The sequence below is a fragment of the Benincasa hispida genome, chromosome 10 (genome assembly GCF_027475165.1).
Source record: "Benincasa hispida cultivar pf3 chromosome 10, pf3_genome.v1.1, whole genome shotgun sequence".
In the NCBI taxonomy this organism is placed as follows: Eukaryota; Viridiplantae; Streptophyta; class Magnoliopsida; order Cucurbitales; family Cucurbitaceae; genus Benincasa; species Benincasa hispida.
Window position 1 is genome coordinate 18952528 of NC_143487.1, and position 17304 is coordinate 18969831.

Genomic DNA, 17304 nt, shown 5'->3' on the forward strand with positions numbered 1-17304 from the left:
AACGATGAGTTATTACTAATTTATTATCAATTTTCGATGAATTGAAACAATTATTTAATCTAGAGGTGTTCATAGGTTGAGTTAGGCTGGGTTGACAAATTTTTTAGGCCCAACTCAATTGTTCTGTAAATTTCTTCAACCCAAATATCCGTTATTAATAAAATGAACCCAACCCAACAATAAGCAAAACATAAATATGTAAAAATCTAATTTAATTATTTTCATATATTGAGTTGAGATTAACAACTCAATTTCAATTTATAGAGTGAAAATTTTCTTTCTAAAGTGAAAATAAACTATTTTTAAGAGTTGTTGAAATATTTGAGTTGAGTTGGTTTGGGTTAATCAAGTCATTTATTTAAAATTTTGTTCTAAAAGAAGCAAAACGTAAATATGTAAAAATCTAATTTAATTATTTTCATATATTAAATTGAGATTAACAACTCAATTTCAATTTATATAGTGAAATTTTTCTTTCTAAGTGTAAAAAAACTATTTAAAGAGTTATTGAAGAATAAATTATTAAAAATATTGAAATTAAATAAAATTAAAATCAAATATGTATAAATAATTGTGTTATTTAATAAAAAAATATATTTTAAAATTAATAATAAACTCGGGTTGGTTCGGGTTATATTAGGTGAACCTATGATTCAACCTAACCCATAAAGTTTTGATTTATTTGAATCCAACCCAATCCAAATGAGTCCCAACTCAAACCAGGATTAGGTTGGATTGATCGATTTTTTTGAATTTTTTTTAAAATAATGTTTTTTTTAATAAATAATGACAAGAACAAGGTTGGGGAAAGTAATTTCAAAAGTAGGTATTTTGGGAAAGTATTGACAAAATTAGGGTATTCCATGTGGCATACTCGTGTATCCGGTACACGAGTAGCCTTTAATCCAGTTAGCTGACTGGTTGACCGATCAAGTGAACTCGTGTACCCGGTACACGATTCGTTTATAATTTTTTTTTTTAAAGTTAATTGTTAAACTTAACTTAATTCTTTCATTATTGCTTATAACTGTTTTTTTAATTGTTAAACTTAATTCTTTCATTATTAAACTTAATTATATATTTAATCTACAATAAAAACATCTTGCACTCATATTAAAAAAAAATACCATGATATTAAATAATATTTACAATTAGTTCTTTTGAAATTTCCATTTTGAAAATGATACGATGTGGGATTTAAAAACAACCCCCCTAGCCTTACTCCTCATGGGGGTTGTCTTCGTGTCCCTCTAAATTAGGTTCACCCTGTTGTCGCTGTCGTCTACGACGAATACGTCTTCGATCGATATCAGCAACATTAAGTCGTCTTGTTTGTTGAATAATACTTTCTACGTTGACCAATGTTTGCTGACACATTGAACCCAATTCTGATAAGTTGTTCTGCACTGAATATTGTTGAACATCGCCAATAAAATTATTTTGTAGAATAAAAAAAATATTAAACAATATTCATATTATATATATGGAAAATGTCTGATTTTAAATCTCTTACCACGAAGTAATAGTAAGCGCCGTCAGGTGAGATAAATTGCCTCGTGATCAAATTGTACCAGGGAAAGTAGTCGTCTGATACAGCTGGCCCATCTGTTAATTCTCCCTATACACAACGATCATGTCGTCCATGCCAGTAAGATAAATACTCCGCATGGATTCGACGCCAGTCTTGGTCGTGCTTACCTCTTAAATCGATCTGGTGTAGTACTGGGAGTTTATAAAACAACGAAGGTATCGTTTGTTGCATATCGAACAGTCTCAGCACACGATCTGGATGATGCCACTCTACTATATGGAAGCATATAAGATGGCTAACAGTCAATCAGATGTCTTCACCATCACGACAATAATTAGGTAAGGATGACCAAATCTGTGTGTATGGCGTCTAAATAACCTGACAAAAAAATAATAATAATTATACACATAATTTTTTTTAAAATATTCATTTATATACATATTTACGGGCGTCAGCATGTCGAATATTTTTCTGTACAGGAGCAATATATTTGCTGACTGTTCAGAGGCAGCTAATACACCACTCCATCTAAAATTATAAAAAAATACAATTAATTTATATTCTTACATAAATATATAAATAAAATAATATTGACATTGGACAATGATCTGGGGTCTGTAGTTGAACTTGTGGTGCTACAATTGGAAATCGATTATAAGCCCATACTTGTAATAGTACTAGTGGCCCCGCTATTTCCAACGCTTGTGCATTGGAAGCTTGTACAACCATACAAGACATGCACCACCCCAGAGTACATACTAGCATGCTCGAAATTAGACAATAATGGAAGGAATATGAGATGCACCAGAGTATTTGACTTGTCGGCAAATAAAAATCCTCTAATAAGTTGCAGGATGTATGCTCGTGCGTACCTACATACGCTGATGTCGTTGGCATCGGGAGCTAATTCGGGAAATTGGGATGCCAACCAAGGGATACTTAATCTTGATCCCTTCAGATCCTCTGGTAGAACGCCTAAGAACTCTTCACAAACGTTATTCTAATCATATTGTAGTGAGCCTGTCAGTGGTTGCCCGTCCACTCGTAACCCAAATTGTACGGCAACATTCTACAGCGTAATCGTACATTCCTTACAGGGCAGGTGAAATGTGTGGGTCTCTGGTCTCCAATACTCAACTAGAGCAATAATCAGGTGCGAAACAAGCTGGATGAAACCAATCTGTGCAACCCCAAGAAAACCCGCCTCTTGAACATATGAAATAATGCGATGATCAAATGGGATAGTATGTTGTGCAGTCGCCTCCCTCCTCCGACAACTCAACACTATAGTAAAAGAACTATCCCATACTGTATGTGAACGGTTCGTGTTTTGTTGGTACAATTGTACAGGATTAGAAGGACCTGGCTCCATTACTTAAAAAGTTTAAATCATATTACATAATAGAATAAATCATACATAAACTAAATAATACATAAACTAAGTCATACATAAACTAAATAATATATAAACTAAATCATACATAAATTATACATACATAAACTATACACTAAATCATACATAAAACTATATATAAACTAAGTTTAAAATAAACTCAGCCCAAAAACATGCAAAAACATACATATAAATACAGATTAGCCCAACTAGAGAAAGAAATATACCAAGCAAAAATCGGCAGCAAAAAAAGTATAAAAATCGAGCAACACGACCGCTACAATGGAGGATTCGGTGAGGATCAAATTGAGAACTGAAAATCGAGCAAAATTGAAATTTTGGAAGATTCGGTGAAATAGAGGCCTCGGTGAGAAAAATCAACAAGATTTTGGTAAGTAGAAGGGAGGAATCGATGGTCTCGACGAGGGAAATCGATTATAAGCGGCAGTGAGGAAGAAGAATGGGGGTTTTGGTGAGGAAGAAGAAGGGTTCGGGCGGAGGTTTTAAGGCGTGGAAGTCGTGTACTCAGTACACGACTTAGGGTAATCGTGTACCCTCAGTCAAACCTGCATGATTGTCATGCCAAACTGGGCGTGCCAGGTGGCCAGGTACTCCACGATTTAGGCCTTATCGTATACCCGGTACATGATTAAGGTGTAATCGTGTACCCGGTTCACGATTTAAACACCTATTTATTTTTGGGAATACTTTCCTTCAACCCTATTTTTTTCATTATTTATTAAAAAAACATTATTTAAAAAAATCGATTTTATTCAAACATCGAATTTTTTTAAACTTCCCTAATTTACTTACTTAAAAAAAGAAGAAAAGAAAGGGAAAAAAACAATAAACAATGACGGGAGAAATGGGAATGGAAGAGAAAAGATTCACGTTCCCCAGTGTTTGGGCTAGGTCTTTTGCTTTCTTCGTAATTCCCCATGTCCAATTAAAAGCTCTCAATTTCTTCTTCCTGTGCTCCCCCAACCTTTTTCGCCATTGTTGGAGCTTCAATCTTCAGCCCAAACGCTTGATTTTCCCTCTCCATTGACGAAAAGGTAAAATACAACTCATTTCTCACTTCCTCTGGGTTTTCTTCATCCTGCTTTAATTCTGATTATTTGAAATCTGATTCGACTCTAATGATCCAATCTGCCATTTTCCGAGCTGACTCTTACACTGATTGATTTTGAACTCATATGGTGATTGATGAATTGATGGGTTAGATTACGTTGTAAATGTTTGTTTTTATTTCAAATCAAAGAGTTGTGCGTAGGTGGACTTGATCTTTAGTTGGATGGGCAATCCAATTTATGTATCTTATGAATGAATGTGCCTCTCCTAATATTTCTCGAACAATCTCATTTTCCTTTTCTCTTATGTTGAGGCCCGAATAAGCTTCGGAGGATCTCTGGTTTCTTAACGCTCCGATGTGGAAGAGGCTAGAACTGAAAAGAATTGATGCCCACAGTATCGATGAGTTCCCCGGATATATTTTCTAAGGCTACGTCTGATAATTATTTACTTATTGGTTTTTTTTTTTAAAATTAAGCTTATTAACTCCACTTCTACCTATTGGTTTCTTTGTTTTGTTTTCTACTTGTTATTAGGAGTATTTTCAAAATCCAAACTAATTTTTGGTAACTTGTTTTTGGAATTTGAAATTTTGGCTAAGAATTTAAATGTTTGCTTAGGAAATATAAAAGTTTTGGTAAGTAAATGGCGAAGAAACGAGCACTTTTTTTTATAAGAAACATATGAATTAAACCAGAGAGATAAAACTTAGGGGCTGGAGGAAGAGAGAACCCCTTCCAAAAGATCTAATTACAAAAGAAATTTCCAATCGTTGTGAATTAACACAATTGGATAATTACAAAAGAATTGGTTGTAGGTATGACACCGTCAAGATGTGAAAAGCTAAAGATATCACAAAAAGAACTAGGATCAGTAAACTTATCTTCAAAAAGTCTTTTGTTTCTTTCAAGCCAACTGAAACCAAAAGACGAATGGTTATCAAACAACGCCTAAGTTATTATCAATGCTTAATACTGGAAGCCATTTGGATATCTCTAATCTCTGATGTAACAGATGAGGGAGTGCTATCGATTTGTCTTGCTAGTGGTGTTTGCATGGTTGGTGAAAGGCTTGCATGCTAGTGCAGGAGATATTGACCCACAATACAGGTACTAGTCCTTTTGTCTAAGTTTTCTTTGCATATTCTTCATCTTTATTCAAACTATTGAAGCCTGAAACCTCAATATTCCATTTATAGATGATTTGGTTCCCCCTCAGTTTTATGAATACCTAGTTTTCCCCCCCAATTCTAATCTCGGTATTCCTTTTGCATTCAGTGATCACAATCTATGTTGCGCCTATTTTTATTCAGCTTTGTATAAAGAAATTTAAGTGATGCTAAGCTAATTTCATAGAGTTTTTATAATAGATTCCTTTTTATAGCATAGTTTGTTAGGGGACTAGCTAATAAATGGTAATGTTTGAGCCAGCTTCTTCCTTAGTGTTTCATGGACTTGGTATACAATCTTATCAGTTCAGTGGCTAATTTTCGTGCATCAAGGTTTCTTTTAGTGCATTCTTATGCATGGAGGTTAGATGTATCAGTTTTTGTGATTGTTTGTTCGGTTGTTCCCAAAATCTTGCTTATCTTATGCATGGAGGTTAGATGTATCAGTTCATTCAATTGCATTGGATGGTGCCACCATAAATTTAGAAGTACAGTGTTTTTCTGTTCTTTGATCATGCCTTTTCAATTCTCTGTTATTTGATCTCAATACCGTAATTTCACAGTAATAAATATCATGAATGGAAAAATAATGTTGTTACATGTATTCGCTGCAGGACTTGCGTTAAACAATGTGAAAAAATAGGATGCATTGATCAGCAATGCTTTCCTCAGTGCAAATTCTCTACGGATGGTGTTTCTGTTGATCAGCCATGGTATATGCAAGAACCACTTTACTTAAGATGGAAACAATGGGACTGCCAAAGTGATTGCCGTTACCATTGTATGGTCAAACGGGAGAGCGAAAGAGAAGCACTTGGTTATCATCCTGTTAAATATCATGGCAAATGGCCCTTCAAGCGTATATATGGGATCCAGGTTTGTCTTATCAAATTTCTTAAGCAATTCCATGTAAGTATGAATTGGAATTGAAATGATTTATGATTATTGTTGTGCATTATTTGCCCAGGAACCTGTTTCTGTAGCATTCTCTGCCCTCAACCTTTCAATGCATTTTCATGGCTGGCTGTCCTTTTTTATCCTTCTATATTACAAGTTACCTTTGAGACAAGACAAGAAGGCATATTATGAATTTGCCAGTTTGTGGCACATTTATGCACTCTTTTCAATGAACTCTTGGTTTTGGAGTGCTGTTTTCCACAGTCGGTGAGCTTTTTAATTTTGTCTTCATGAATTACTGCAAAATCATCTGTTTATATCTTTGGCTCCAGAATTTGTTGTTTTTTTAATAGTATTAAGAAGATTTTCAAATAAATTCGTTCTATGCCATATTTCAAAATTTAAAATTTCTGTTTTTTGTAGCATGCCCTGATTGTTATTATGTGTCATTGAAGTGCAGTGACGTGGATCTGACCGAGAAATTAGATTACTCATCTGCTGTGGCAGTACTTGGGTTTTCACTCATTCTGGCGATTCTAAGAAGTTTCAATGTGAGGCATGAGGCTACCAGAGTCATGGTTGCAGCTCCTTTGCTTGCTTTTGCACTTACGCATATCTTATACATCAACTTCTACGAACTAGATTATGGTAACTATTACTCCTTTTTACCCCATCATACTGCTAGGCCTCCAAGATATTGAACAAATATAGCAATGTCGTAACACATTTCTCACAAGCCTTCATTTTGAACAGTTAGTTTATCAAGTTTACCACATCCCTTTATATCAAAAAAGTTTACCACATCCCTTTTTCTTCATGCGAACAATTCTTCTAAATTTGTTCCCACATATTCAAACCAAACCGCCCATGCTTGGTGGTGAAAAGTCCTCATACTGCCTTCATTATTGACTTTTGATTTTCTTCTGGTTTGGCTGTCAATGTCTCTGTGGGTATGTATCCAGGAGTGGGTAAAGAACAGACTTCTCAAAGTGAAAATCTATCTAAACGCATCAAATGTCTGTCGATTAAATTACAAATTTAGTCCATGAACTTCGAGATTTGTTTTTAGTTTATTTGGTTCCTAATATCACAAATTTAGGCTTTGTACTTTGCAAAGTTTTTAAAATTCACGGATCTACTAGACGCAAAATGAAAGTTTGGGGTTTTCACGAGGCATAAAGTTCAAATTTATATCTAATAGATCAATTAAAATTTTAAATTTCGAAGTTGCCAGGAATCTATTAGAGACATAATTGAGAGTTTAAGGGACCTAGTAGACACAAAATTGATAGTTTAGGAACCTATCAGACACTTTTGAAAGTTGAGGACCAAATAGACACAAATGTCAAAGTTTAAGCTTGTAATTTAAGTCATGTTTGGTTTATCTGTATTTGTGAAGTTATCGAAGTAACTTCCCGGATCGACCCAAGGCTTAAAAGTGGGGGGTTTAAGCTACAGTTAATATCACTTGATTTATTATTCTTTTCAGTTTCCATATTCTTTTCAGTTTCCATTATCCATGATGACCCTAACAGGTCAAATACGTTGAACATCAACCTGATTTGACCTCCTATTTTCAATTCGAACAATGCCCCAATGTCTGGAATTCTAGTAAGTTCATGACAAATAACCAAAAACTTTTGACATTTTGCAGGGTGGAACATGATTGTTTGTGTTACCATGGGCATCTCTCAACTTCTAATATGGGCAATCTGGGCTGGTGTAACTCATCATCCTTCTCGCTGGAAACTGTGGATGGTGGTTGTGGGCGGTGGCTTAGCACTACTACTTGAAATCTATGATTTTCCACCGTATGAAGGTTTTGTAGATGCTCATGCTCTCTGGCACGCCACTACCATCCCTCTCACTTATGTTTGGTGGAGTTTTATCAGAGATGATGCTGAGTTTCAAACCTCCAAAATTCTCAAGAAGTCCAAATAGCCTTGTCTCTTGTTGAATTCCTCTTGCTTGTTCCATTTGGGGTGTTTCTGAAGCTTACTGTTCTTCCCCCGCCCCCCATTCATTTGAAGCTGGAAAAGAAAAATTAGGCATTGTTGTATAACAAACATTTCCAGTTTTTGGGGAGAATGAGGTTGGGACCTTTTATTTTCTTCCTTCCTCCAAGGCCTTTTTTTTTGAGGAGCCTAAATTGTACCAGAATTTGGTTTGGATTATTTTATAGATATTTATTGTTCGAAAGCGTTCAGCTTCTATTCCAATTGGTTCAAAGTTTCGATATGAGGTGGAAGGATTCAAACCTATGACTTTGTAGAAGTAATAGAGATTCCAAGGTTTATGGGTTTCTAAGAATTGTTTTTTTCCCTAACTAATTAAGACTATTTTGAAAATTTTGAACTATATCTCGTTATTTATATGTCAATGTGTAAGTTGTTTTGGAGAATCATGTCTACAGTTTACCTTAGTATTGGCGAAAATATTATTTTGGTCTCAATACTTTTATAGTTGTTGTCAAATTTCTAATTTTAGTTCATGTATTTTAAAGAAAAAAGTTAATTTTTATTGAAATTAGTTAAATAATTATTATTGTTATGCAATAAAATATAATAAGTAAATATGTTTTCAAAATTTAGAGTTGAAATCTAATAAATAATAAAAAGTTTTTGAAAAAATCAACCGTAAACAAGCCGGCACTAAATTTAAAATATCTTGAAAGTACAAGGACTTAAATTGGACATTTGGGAGTATATAGGCTAAAATTGAATAAATTTTAAAATAAATAGACCAAAATAGTATTTTAACTTTCAATAATACTAACATCACTTCTCTCCAAAAGAAGAAAAAAAAAAAGAAAGAAAAATGTATAGAAATATAGTATTTCAAGTTATAAACTTAATTCTTTTTAAAAATTCAAATATGTATCATAAAATAAAAATCATATAAATTTCTTTTAGAAAAAATATATTTTTGGTCCTTAGGTTTTAGGTTTAGTTTTTGTTTGGTCCTTACATTTCAAAATGTTACACTTTTGGTTCTTATGTTTTGAGTTTGATTTCAATTTAGTTTATAGGATTTAAAATGTTATAATTTTACTCTTTAGACTTTTATTTAAGTTTGGTTCCTAGGTTTCAAGATTTACATTTTAACCTCTATTTTTTTTTTTTTACTAAATACCCACTTCAGTATTTTGCGTCAATGTCTATTAATTATTTTAAAACAATTATGAAGTGAAATTTTAAAATTAACTTTAACAATTATAAACAAATAGTAAAACTAAATCAATCATAATTATTTTAGTTTTTAAACTAATTAACAAACATTAAGTGAGCATATAGTAAAAAAAAAAAGTTTAAAAGTATAGATCTAGAAACCAAATGATCAAATTGAAATAAAACTAAAATATCAAGGATAAAATTGTAACATTTTGAAACCTATGAACTAAAATGAAATCAAACTCAAAACTTAAGGATTAATAGTATGACATTTTGAAGTCAACCAAATAGAAACTAAACTCAATACTTAGAGACCAAAAGCATTTTTTAAAGATAATCACGCTCATAAACAAATAGATAATAATTAATATTCAACCTAATATTTAGTAGTAATTATAACTAGTTTTATGTTTCATAAAGGAAAAAATATCTTTTTGGTCCCTAAATTTTGAAAAATATGTGTGTTTGGTCCCATATATTTTAAATTGACCAATTTGTCATGATGTTTTAAATTAGCCAATTTGATCGTTGAGTTTTCAAGAATGGGTTTAAAAGAATTTTAAAATTTAATATTAAAAAAATTATAGATGCTTACTTAAGATGAGATGGAATATTTCCCTTTCTTTTTCCCTCCTCTCTCTTATTCTCTCCTCCCTCTTCATTCTCTCTCTATATCTCTAAACACATATGAAATACAACTTGCTTATCAAATAGGCCCTTAAAGACCAATAAATAAATTACAATTATTTTGTCAATATTCCTCCTTTACAATTTTATAATTCGAATATTTATGGTAGAAGCATAGACAACATAAATTCAAAATATAACTGGCAACACTCTTTGAATTCTGAAGTTCAATCTTTATCCCACGATTATTGTACTAAATATATATATATATATAATTAAATTTAGAAATTGTTACAACCAAAACAAATGTGTATCCGCCATCCATGCCAAATCACCAACAGTACACAACTCCCACAAATTTAGGGCAAAACTGAAATAATAAGAGTTTAAAAATGGAAAATTAAGCCCATATTGTAGACTAAATGGGCCGGAAAACATCCACAAGGCCCAGGCCCAACTAGCAAACCCTAGCCTAACGGAACAGGACGATTGTTAACCAAAGCAACATATAAATACATCCCATTATCCCCTTTCATTTCTTCTGCCTCTTACGCACTCTGCTTGTCATTTCTCTGCCTTTACACCTTCGTAGAGGCTTAAGGGAGGCGCCTTCCTCTGCTCTCCCTCCATTTCTTCTTACAGGTATATTAACTCTCTGTTTGTTTAGTTAACAAATATGTTCTATGAATTGAATTATTGATAATTTTACATGTTATGATTCAGACGAGTTCTTCAGATTTGTATATGGTGTTAATATGGGTTGTTTGATTTGATTGTTTTAGCATTGGGTTTTATTTTTCACAGGCTAACAATCTTATTTTGGAACATTTGTGAAATTTGAAGACTTGTCAAGATGGTTAGTTTCATTTCCCATTTTAAGCTGGTTGCTTTTTGAAATTTTGGTTATGTCTCGATGTAACTTATTATTATTATTTTTGTGGGTCACCAGGTGAAGTTTACAGCTGAAGAGCTTCGTAGGATTATGGACTACAAGCATAACATTCGTAATATGTCTGTTATTGCTCATGTCGATCATGGTAAGATGTTTATCTTTAAATTGTATTTGTTAAGAGTTGGCTTTTTTGGCGATCAATTTTTGTTATATTTTATGAATTGGATTTTGTTTCAAGAGATTTGATATTGTATGGTTAACTTGGGAGTGGAAATTCTTGCTGGATATTTAGTGACATGTTACTTATAATTATATCTAGATTATTACTAGATTTTTAATGTCTGGAATTTATCTAATCTTATTTGGCCATCATGAGCTTATATGTAGTATGAATGGTCATTTTCACGATCTTAGATTTCATCTTTTTCGAATTTCAGGGAAGTCGACACTTACAGACTCTCTTGTGGCTGCTGCGGGTATCATTGCACAAGAAGTTGCTGGCGATGTACGAATGACAGACACTCGCCAAGATGAGGCAGAGCGTGGTATCACCATTAAATCTACTGGAATCTCCCTCTACTATGAGATGTCTGATGAATCCTTGAAAAGTTACAAGGGAGAGAGACAGGGAAATGAGTATCTCATCAATCTTATTGATTCACCTGGGCACGTTGACTTCTCATCTGAGGTTACAGCTGCTTTGCGTATTACTGATGGTGCCCTTGTTGTGGTGGATTGCATCGAAGGTGTTTGTGTCCAAACAGAGACTGTGCTCCGTCAAGCTTTGGGAGAGAGGATTAGACCTGTGTTGACTGTTAACAAGATGGATAGGTGCTTCCTTGAACTTCAAGTGGATGGAGAAGAGGCTTATCAAACATTCCAGAGGGTCATAGAGAATGCCAATGTGATTATGGCCACATATGAGGATCCACTTCTTGGTGATGTTCAAGTGTACCCGGAGAAAGGAACAGTTGCTTTCTCTGCTGGTTTGCACGGTTGGGCATTTACCCTGACTAACTTTGCCAAGATGTATGCCTCCAAGTTTGGAGTAGATGAGGCTAAGATGATGGAGAGACTTTGGGGTGAGAACTTCTTTGATCCTGCAACCAAGAAGTGGACCAGCAAGAACACTGGCACTGCAACATGCAAGCGTGGGTTTGTCCAGTTCTGCTATGAACCTATCAAGCAGATCATTGCAACTTGCATGAACGATCAGAAGGATAAGCTATGGCCCATGTTGCAGAAGCTTGGTGTTGTCATGAAGTCTGATGAGAAGGATCTGATGGGCAAAGCGTTGATGAAGCGGGTCATGCAAACATGGCTCCCAGCAAGTACTGCTCTTTTGGAAATGATGATCTTTCATCTTCCATCTCCCGCCAAGGCTCAAAAGTACCGTGTTGAGAATTTGTACGAGGGTCCACTAGATGATGCTTACGCTAGTGCCATTAGAAATTGTGACCCTGAAGGACCTCTTATGCTTTATGTATCGAAGATGATTCCTGCATCTGACAAGGGCAGGTTCTTTGCCTTTGGACGAGTCTTCTCTGGGAAAGTTTCAACTGGTTTGAAAGTTAGAATCATGGGCCCAAACTATGTTCCTGGAGAGAAGAAAGACTTGTATGTGAAGAGTGTCCAGAGAACTGTCATTTGGATGGGAAAGAGGCAAGAAACAGTGGAGGATGTGCCTTGTGGTAACACTGTTGCCATGGTTGGGTTGGATCAATTTATCACGAAGAATGCTACTCTAACAAACGAGAAGGAAGTTGATGCCCATCCAATTCGAGCCATGAAATTTTCTGTATCTCCTGTGGTGCGTGTGGCAGTTCAGTGCAAGGTGGCATCTGATCTTCCCAAGCTTGTGGAAGGCCTTAAACGTCTGGCGAAGTCAGATCCTATGGTTGTGTGTACCATGGAGGAGTCTGGTGAGCACATTGTTGCTGGTGCTGGAGAACTACATCTTGAGATCTGTCTGAAGGATTTGCAAGAGGATTTCATGGGTGGAGCTGAGATTATAAAATCTGACCCTGTTGTCTCCTTCCGTGAAACTGTCCTTGAGAGGTCGTGCCGCACAGTGATGAGTAAATCCCCCAACAAACACAATCGTCTGTACATGGAAGCACGACCCATGGAGGATGGACTGGCAGAGGCTATTGATGATGGTCGCATCGGACCACGAGATGATCCTAAAGTTAGGTCTAAAATCTTGTCAGAGGAGTTTGGTTGGGACAAAGATCTTGCTAAGAAGATTTGGTGCTTTGGTCCTGAGACTACTGGCCCTAACATGGTGGTTGATATGTGTAAGGGAGTTCAATACCTGAATGAAATCAAGGATTCTGTTGTCGCTGGTTTCCAATGGGCGTCGAAAGAAGGTGCATTGGCCGAAGAAAACATGAGAGGCATCTGTTTTGAAGTTTGTGATGTGGTGCTTCATGCTGATGCCATCCACAGAGGAGGTGGTCAAGTCATTCCGACTGCTAGGAGGGTAATCTATGCTTCTCAGCTGACTGCCAAACCAAGACTTCTTGAGCCTGTGTACCTAGTGGAGATTCAGGCTCCCGAGCAAGCTCTTGGTGGTATCTACAGTGTTCTTAACCAGAAGCGTGGGCACGTCTTTGAGGAAATGCAGAGACCGGGTACTCCTCTTTACAACATCAAGGCGTATCTCCCTGTCATTGAGTCCTTTGGGTTCTCGAGCACATTGAGAGCAGCAACTTCTGGGCAGGCATTCCCACAGTGTGTGTTTGACCATTGGGACATGATGTCGTCGGATCCATTGGAATCGGGTACCCAGGCGGCGCAACTAGTTGCTGATATCCGCAAGAGGAAGGGATTGAAGGAACAAATGACTCCATTGTCTGAGTTTGAAGACAAGCTATAAAAACACTCATTTGGTTGAATTTTCATGCACCAACACAACCATATGAATTTGCAAGCGGAGAGGTTCTAATTAGTTCCCTATTTTTATCATATCGTATAGAACAAAACGCCTATCTTTTTGGAAAAGTGTTTTTTTTCCCATTTTCAACTGATATTTTATTTTTCATATTGAGTTTGTATGGACTACCAAGATACATTCCTGTTGAAATATGTGTTATGCGGGTCAAATGTTCTGAGCATGAAGCATTTTTATTGGCCTATCAGTTTGTTGGTCTTAATCACATTGAAATTAGAATAAAGCTTTACATTTCTGTGTTGATAACCAAAACTATCCCTTGTTTTCTTTTGTGATATATATAATGGGAATGTTCCAGATGATGAATTGTTTTTTAAATGTGTTCGATCCAGTCGTTCTTTCATGTGTGAACTTCAGAAATATATTTTCATATGAAGCTTGCAACGTTAATGAAAAGATAATGTCAAGGTGAAATATCAATAGATGGATGTAATCTTTTTTGCTTTTTTGGGTTGATTTCACTAATGATTTAGGTTATGGAAAATGATACCTTTTCATTTTTTCTTTTTTTCTTTTTTTAGTTAAAAGAACTTTATTAAAAAGTTTAACATGCTTATTATTTACCAGATTAGTGGTATATTACATTTTTTTTACTTGTGACCAAAATGAGCATTAATTTTGAGGTTAAAAGTTTGATCACTCTATTTCACATGTTGTCCAAAAAATTTTTTTTAAATAATTTTTTTTCTTCGATGTCAAATGAATAATGTGAAGAAATGTGGACATATTCACAAGAGGCCAAAATTAATAGAAACCCTTTCCTTCTCATTCCATCTATGGGTGTTCATCAAAACCTATCAAAACCTACCAAACCGAACCAAAAATTCGGTTTTTGGTTAAGTTTTGGTTCAATTTGGTTTAAGATTATAAGAAAATCAAAATTTTCGGTTTGCTTTGTTTTTAGATTTGAAAACCAAATTTAAAATTGAATTGGATCGTTTATAATATATATGTTACAAAACTAAATCGAACCAAACCGTTTATATATATTATAAAAGTAAACTTATATATAAAATCGAAAGTCAAACGAAACCAAATTGAATATGTGTGGTTTCAATTCGATTCGGTTTAAAGAAAACAAACGGTTTGGTTCAATTTAGCACATATCTAAAATCGAATTTTTTTCGGTCATGCCAAACCGACCAAATCAATCAAACTGTGAACACCCCTAATTTCATCCGTCATTTCCACCTAAGCTTTCCACAACGAATTAGTTCATATCTCAAATCCCAATTATATGTTGAAATTCAAATGTAAATTCATTCAAGAAAATCTTGCATTCTGTTGTGGGTGAAAAAGTGGATATTAATTTGACCAAGTATGGAGATCGACCCATAGAGTCAACCATAAAGCCATAATGCCTAAGTATGGAGGCCGACCCTAGAGTTTGAGGTGACCAATTTCAAGCTCTAACAACCATTTTTGATGACATCTCTGGTGACCCATCTCCGACGACCAATTTCAGACTCTGGCAACCACCTTCGACAATAAATTTCAACGACCAACTTCGACAACCACCGTCGTAGGTTCTAACGAAAATCACCTTCAATGGTCAATTTCAATTATCACCTTCGAGTGAGCAAATCTGACGACCAACTCCAGACTTCGACAACCACCTCTGACTACAAACTCCAGAAAAATTCATTTTTTATGATCAACTTCGACGACCACTTTCGCGCGACCAACTCTGATGACCAACTTTGGGCTTCGAAAACCACTTTCAACTACAATCTTCGAGCTCCAAAAACCACCCCCGACGACAAACTTCGACGACCAACTCCAATACCACCTTCATACGACTAACTTCAAGTTCCGACAACTACCTTCAACTACAAACTTAAGCAAAAATCATATTTGATAATCAACTTTGAGAATCACTTCCGACTACTATAATATTGATGACTGTTAAAGTATGTTGTAAGGTTGTTGATTATATAAATAATAGTTTTTTGTCTACAATATTTATATGATGTAGAAATTTGTAAAATATATTTTGATTTAATTGAATTCATATATCAAATGAGTTTAAGAATATTTGACAAAGTATGTAACACATAGCAAAAAAATTATAAAATGGAGATTTTTTTAGAACATTTTCTACTAAAAAATGAAGATTTGTTCTATGATGATACTCCAAATTTGAAGGAATCGAGAGTGAAATTATTGAAAATATGTGGTTGCATTCCATTGGCTGCTAAAATGATGAGGAAGATTCAATTTTTTTAAAAAAAAATCACGATAGAGCAATAATATAGAGCAACAATAGGAAGAAGAAGATGATGATGAAATTCATGGAGAAAAATTAGGAATCAAAAGTTTTTATTTCTCTTTGGTTTCACATTTTATTTAACCATATTTATGTAAGAAATGTAGTGGATTAATTATTGTTCATTATCCAAAAAAGAAAGAAAGAAAGAAAAACTTAAAAAAAAATAAATCCATACTTTATTCAAACAAAAATGGGTAGAATTATTTAATAAAAAAGTTTTTAAAAAATATAATAATCATAAAAACGGATTATTTAAAGTTCAAAAACTGCAACAGGTATCCCAGACATATGAACTCAATTATGCACCTCAAACACATGAACTCAGACCAAATAACTTTGTATTCCAAATAGGGACATATGAACTCCACAAATATATGAATTCCATAGACATATGAACTGCATACATCATATCTCAACTCCGTGTCCCAAACAACCCTTAAGTTTTTACTTTTGCCCATGTTTCAGTCACTAATGAAATAAACTTAACAATTCATAACAGTTAGTAATGACTTGATTAATGACCCAAGAAGCTAATTAGTGAATGACTGTCACAAAACCTATTTCTATATAATCGAGAGGGGTCCTGAAACTTGAGATACACTGAATACATCTTGACTTCTATAATCTCTAGCTCTCTCTCTAAACAATTATTAATTTAATTGTTGAAGTGTTAATGGCCAAGCACCACATCGATGTGAGTTTTTATCTATTGTGTAGGATGATCTGAATTCTTTCGAAAAGTATAAATTTATCGTTGGTAACAAATTTCGGTATCTCTCTCAAATTTGATGCATCAAATTTCTAAACCATGTCTCTTTGAGGTAGCGTCACTCTTAAGATTTCTTTTTATATCATATCAAAATAATTCAAAATGACCATACTTGGTTTCGTTTGGTTGGTTCGATTCTATAAAATACAAATACTTTATGTGAGGCAAAAAATCTATATCAGACACGTATCAGATATCGATACTTCTAGATACTTCCTAGATACATATCTGAAATGCGATTTGACATATCTATTTCTACGCGCACTTTTTTTTTTTTTTTTTTAATAGAAAAAAGACAAGCATATCACACCCCTCCCAGATTACCCTTTTATTCTGGAAGAGGATATGACTGTGGTAGCTACTAGCCCTATTGCCAGAACTCACCACCCAAGCATTCTAATCTAGATACCAACCTGTTCTTCTCTATTAATAATATACGCAAATAGCTAAGACATTACTTTTATAGAAAAATATTCACAGGTGGCCCAAACATTCCTACATAAACCCTAGTCTCTCACAAAACATGTGTACATAAACAGATTATCAACTTAAGTCTTTTAATAA

General features: G+C 34.4%; 2 protein-coding genes across 3 annotated transcripts; both read left to right on the forward strand.

Annotated features, from left to right (window-relative positions):
- Window positions 1–3801: 3801 nt before the first annotated feature.
- LOC150033162 (Per1-like family protein) lies at window positions 3802–8279 on the forward strand. Its single transcript, XM_090305696.1, has 6 exons — window positions 3802–3979; window positions 5010–5104; window positions 5778–6039; window positions 6131–6327; window positions 6521–6708; window positions 7715–8279. Exons 2-6 carry the CDS (start codon window positions 5010–5012, stop codon window positions 7999–8001), a joined length of 1029 nt encoding a protein of 342 aa, XP_090161822.1. The 5' UTR covers window positions 3802–3979; the 3' UTR covers window positions 8002–8279.
- A 2076-nt stretch (window positions 8280–10355) lies between these two features.
- On the forward strand, window positions 10356–13954 carry LOC120088960 (elongation factor 2). Of its 2 annotated transcripts, none has more exons than XM_090305637.1 (4): window positions 10356–10499; window positions 10662–10713; window positions 10807–10894; window positions 11187–13954. In XM_090305637.1, the coding sequence occupies exons 2-4, from the start codon at window positions 10711–10713 to the stop codon at window positions 13625–13627; spliced, it is 2532 nt and encodes an 843-aa protein (XP_090161763.1). In that variant the 5' UTR covers window positions 10356–10499; window positions 10662–10710; the 3' UTR covers window positions 13628–13954. The 2 variants fall into 2 exon arrangements, with proteins under 2 accessions (XP_090161763.1, XP_090161764.1); XM_090305638.1 differs by having other exon boundaries at window positions 10396–10499; window positions 10640–10713.
- The last annotated feature ends 3350 nt before the right edge of the window (window positions 13955–17304 follow it).

What these genes read in the sequence shown, in the direction of transcription:
- LOC150033162 (XM_090305696.1), top strand. Translation starts at nt 5,010, where the DNA reads ATGAGGGAGTGCTATCGATTTGTCTTGCTAGTGGTGTTTGCATGGTTG. An exon ending in GATATTGACCCACAATACAG is followed by an intron (nt 5,105 to 5,777) that starts GTACTAGTCCTT and finishes TATTCGCTGCAG; the next exon opens with GACTTGCGTTAAACAATGTG. An exon ending in AGTGCTGTTTTCCACAGTCG is followed by an intron (nt 6,328 to 6,520) that starts GTGAGCTTTTTA and finishes ATTGAAGTGCAG; the next exon opens with TGACGTGGATCTGACCGAGA.
- LOC120088960 (XM_090305637.1), top strand. An exon ending in TATTGCTCATGTCGATCATG is followed by an intron (nt 10,895 to 11,186) that starts GTAAGATGTTTA and finishes TTCGAATTTCAG; the next exon opens with GGAAGTCGACACTTACAGAC.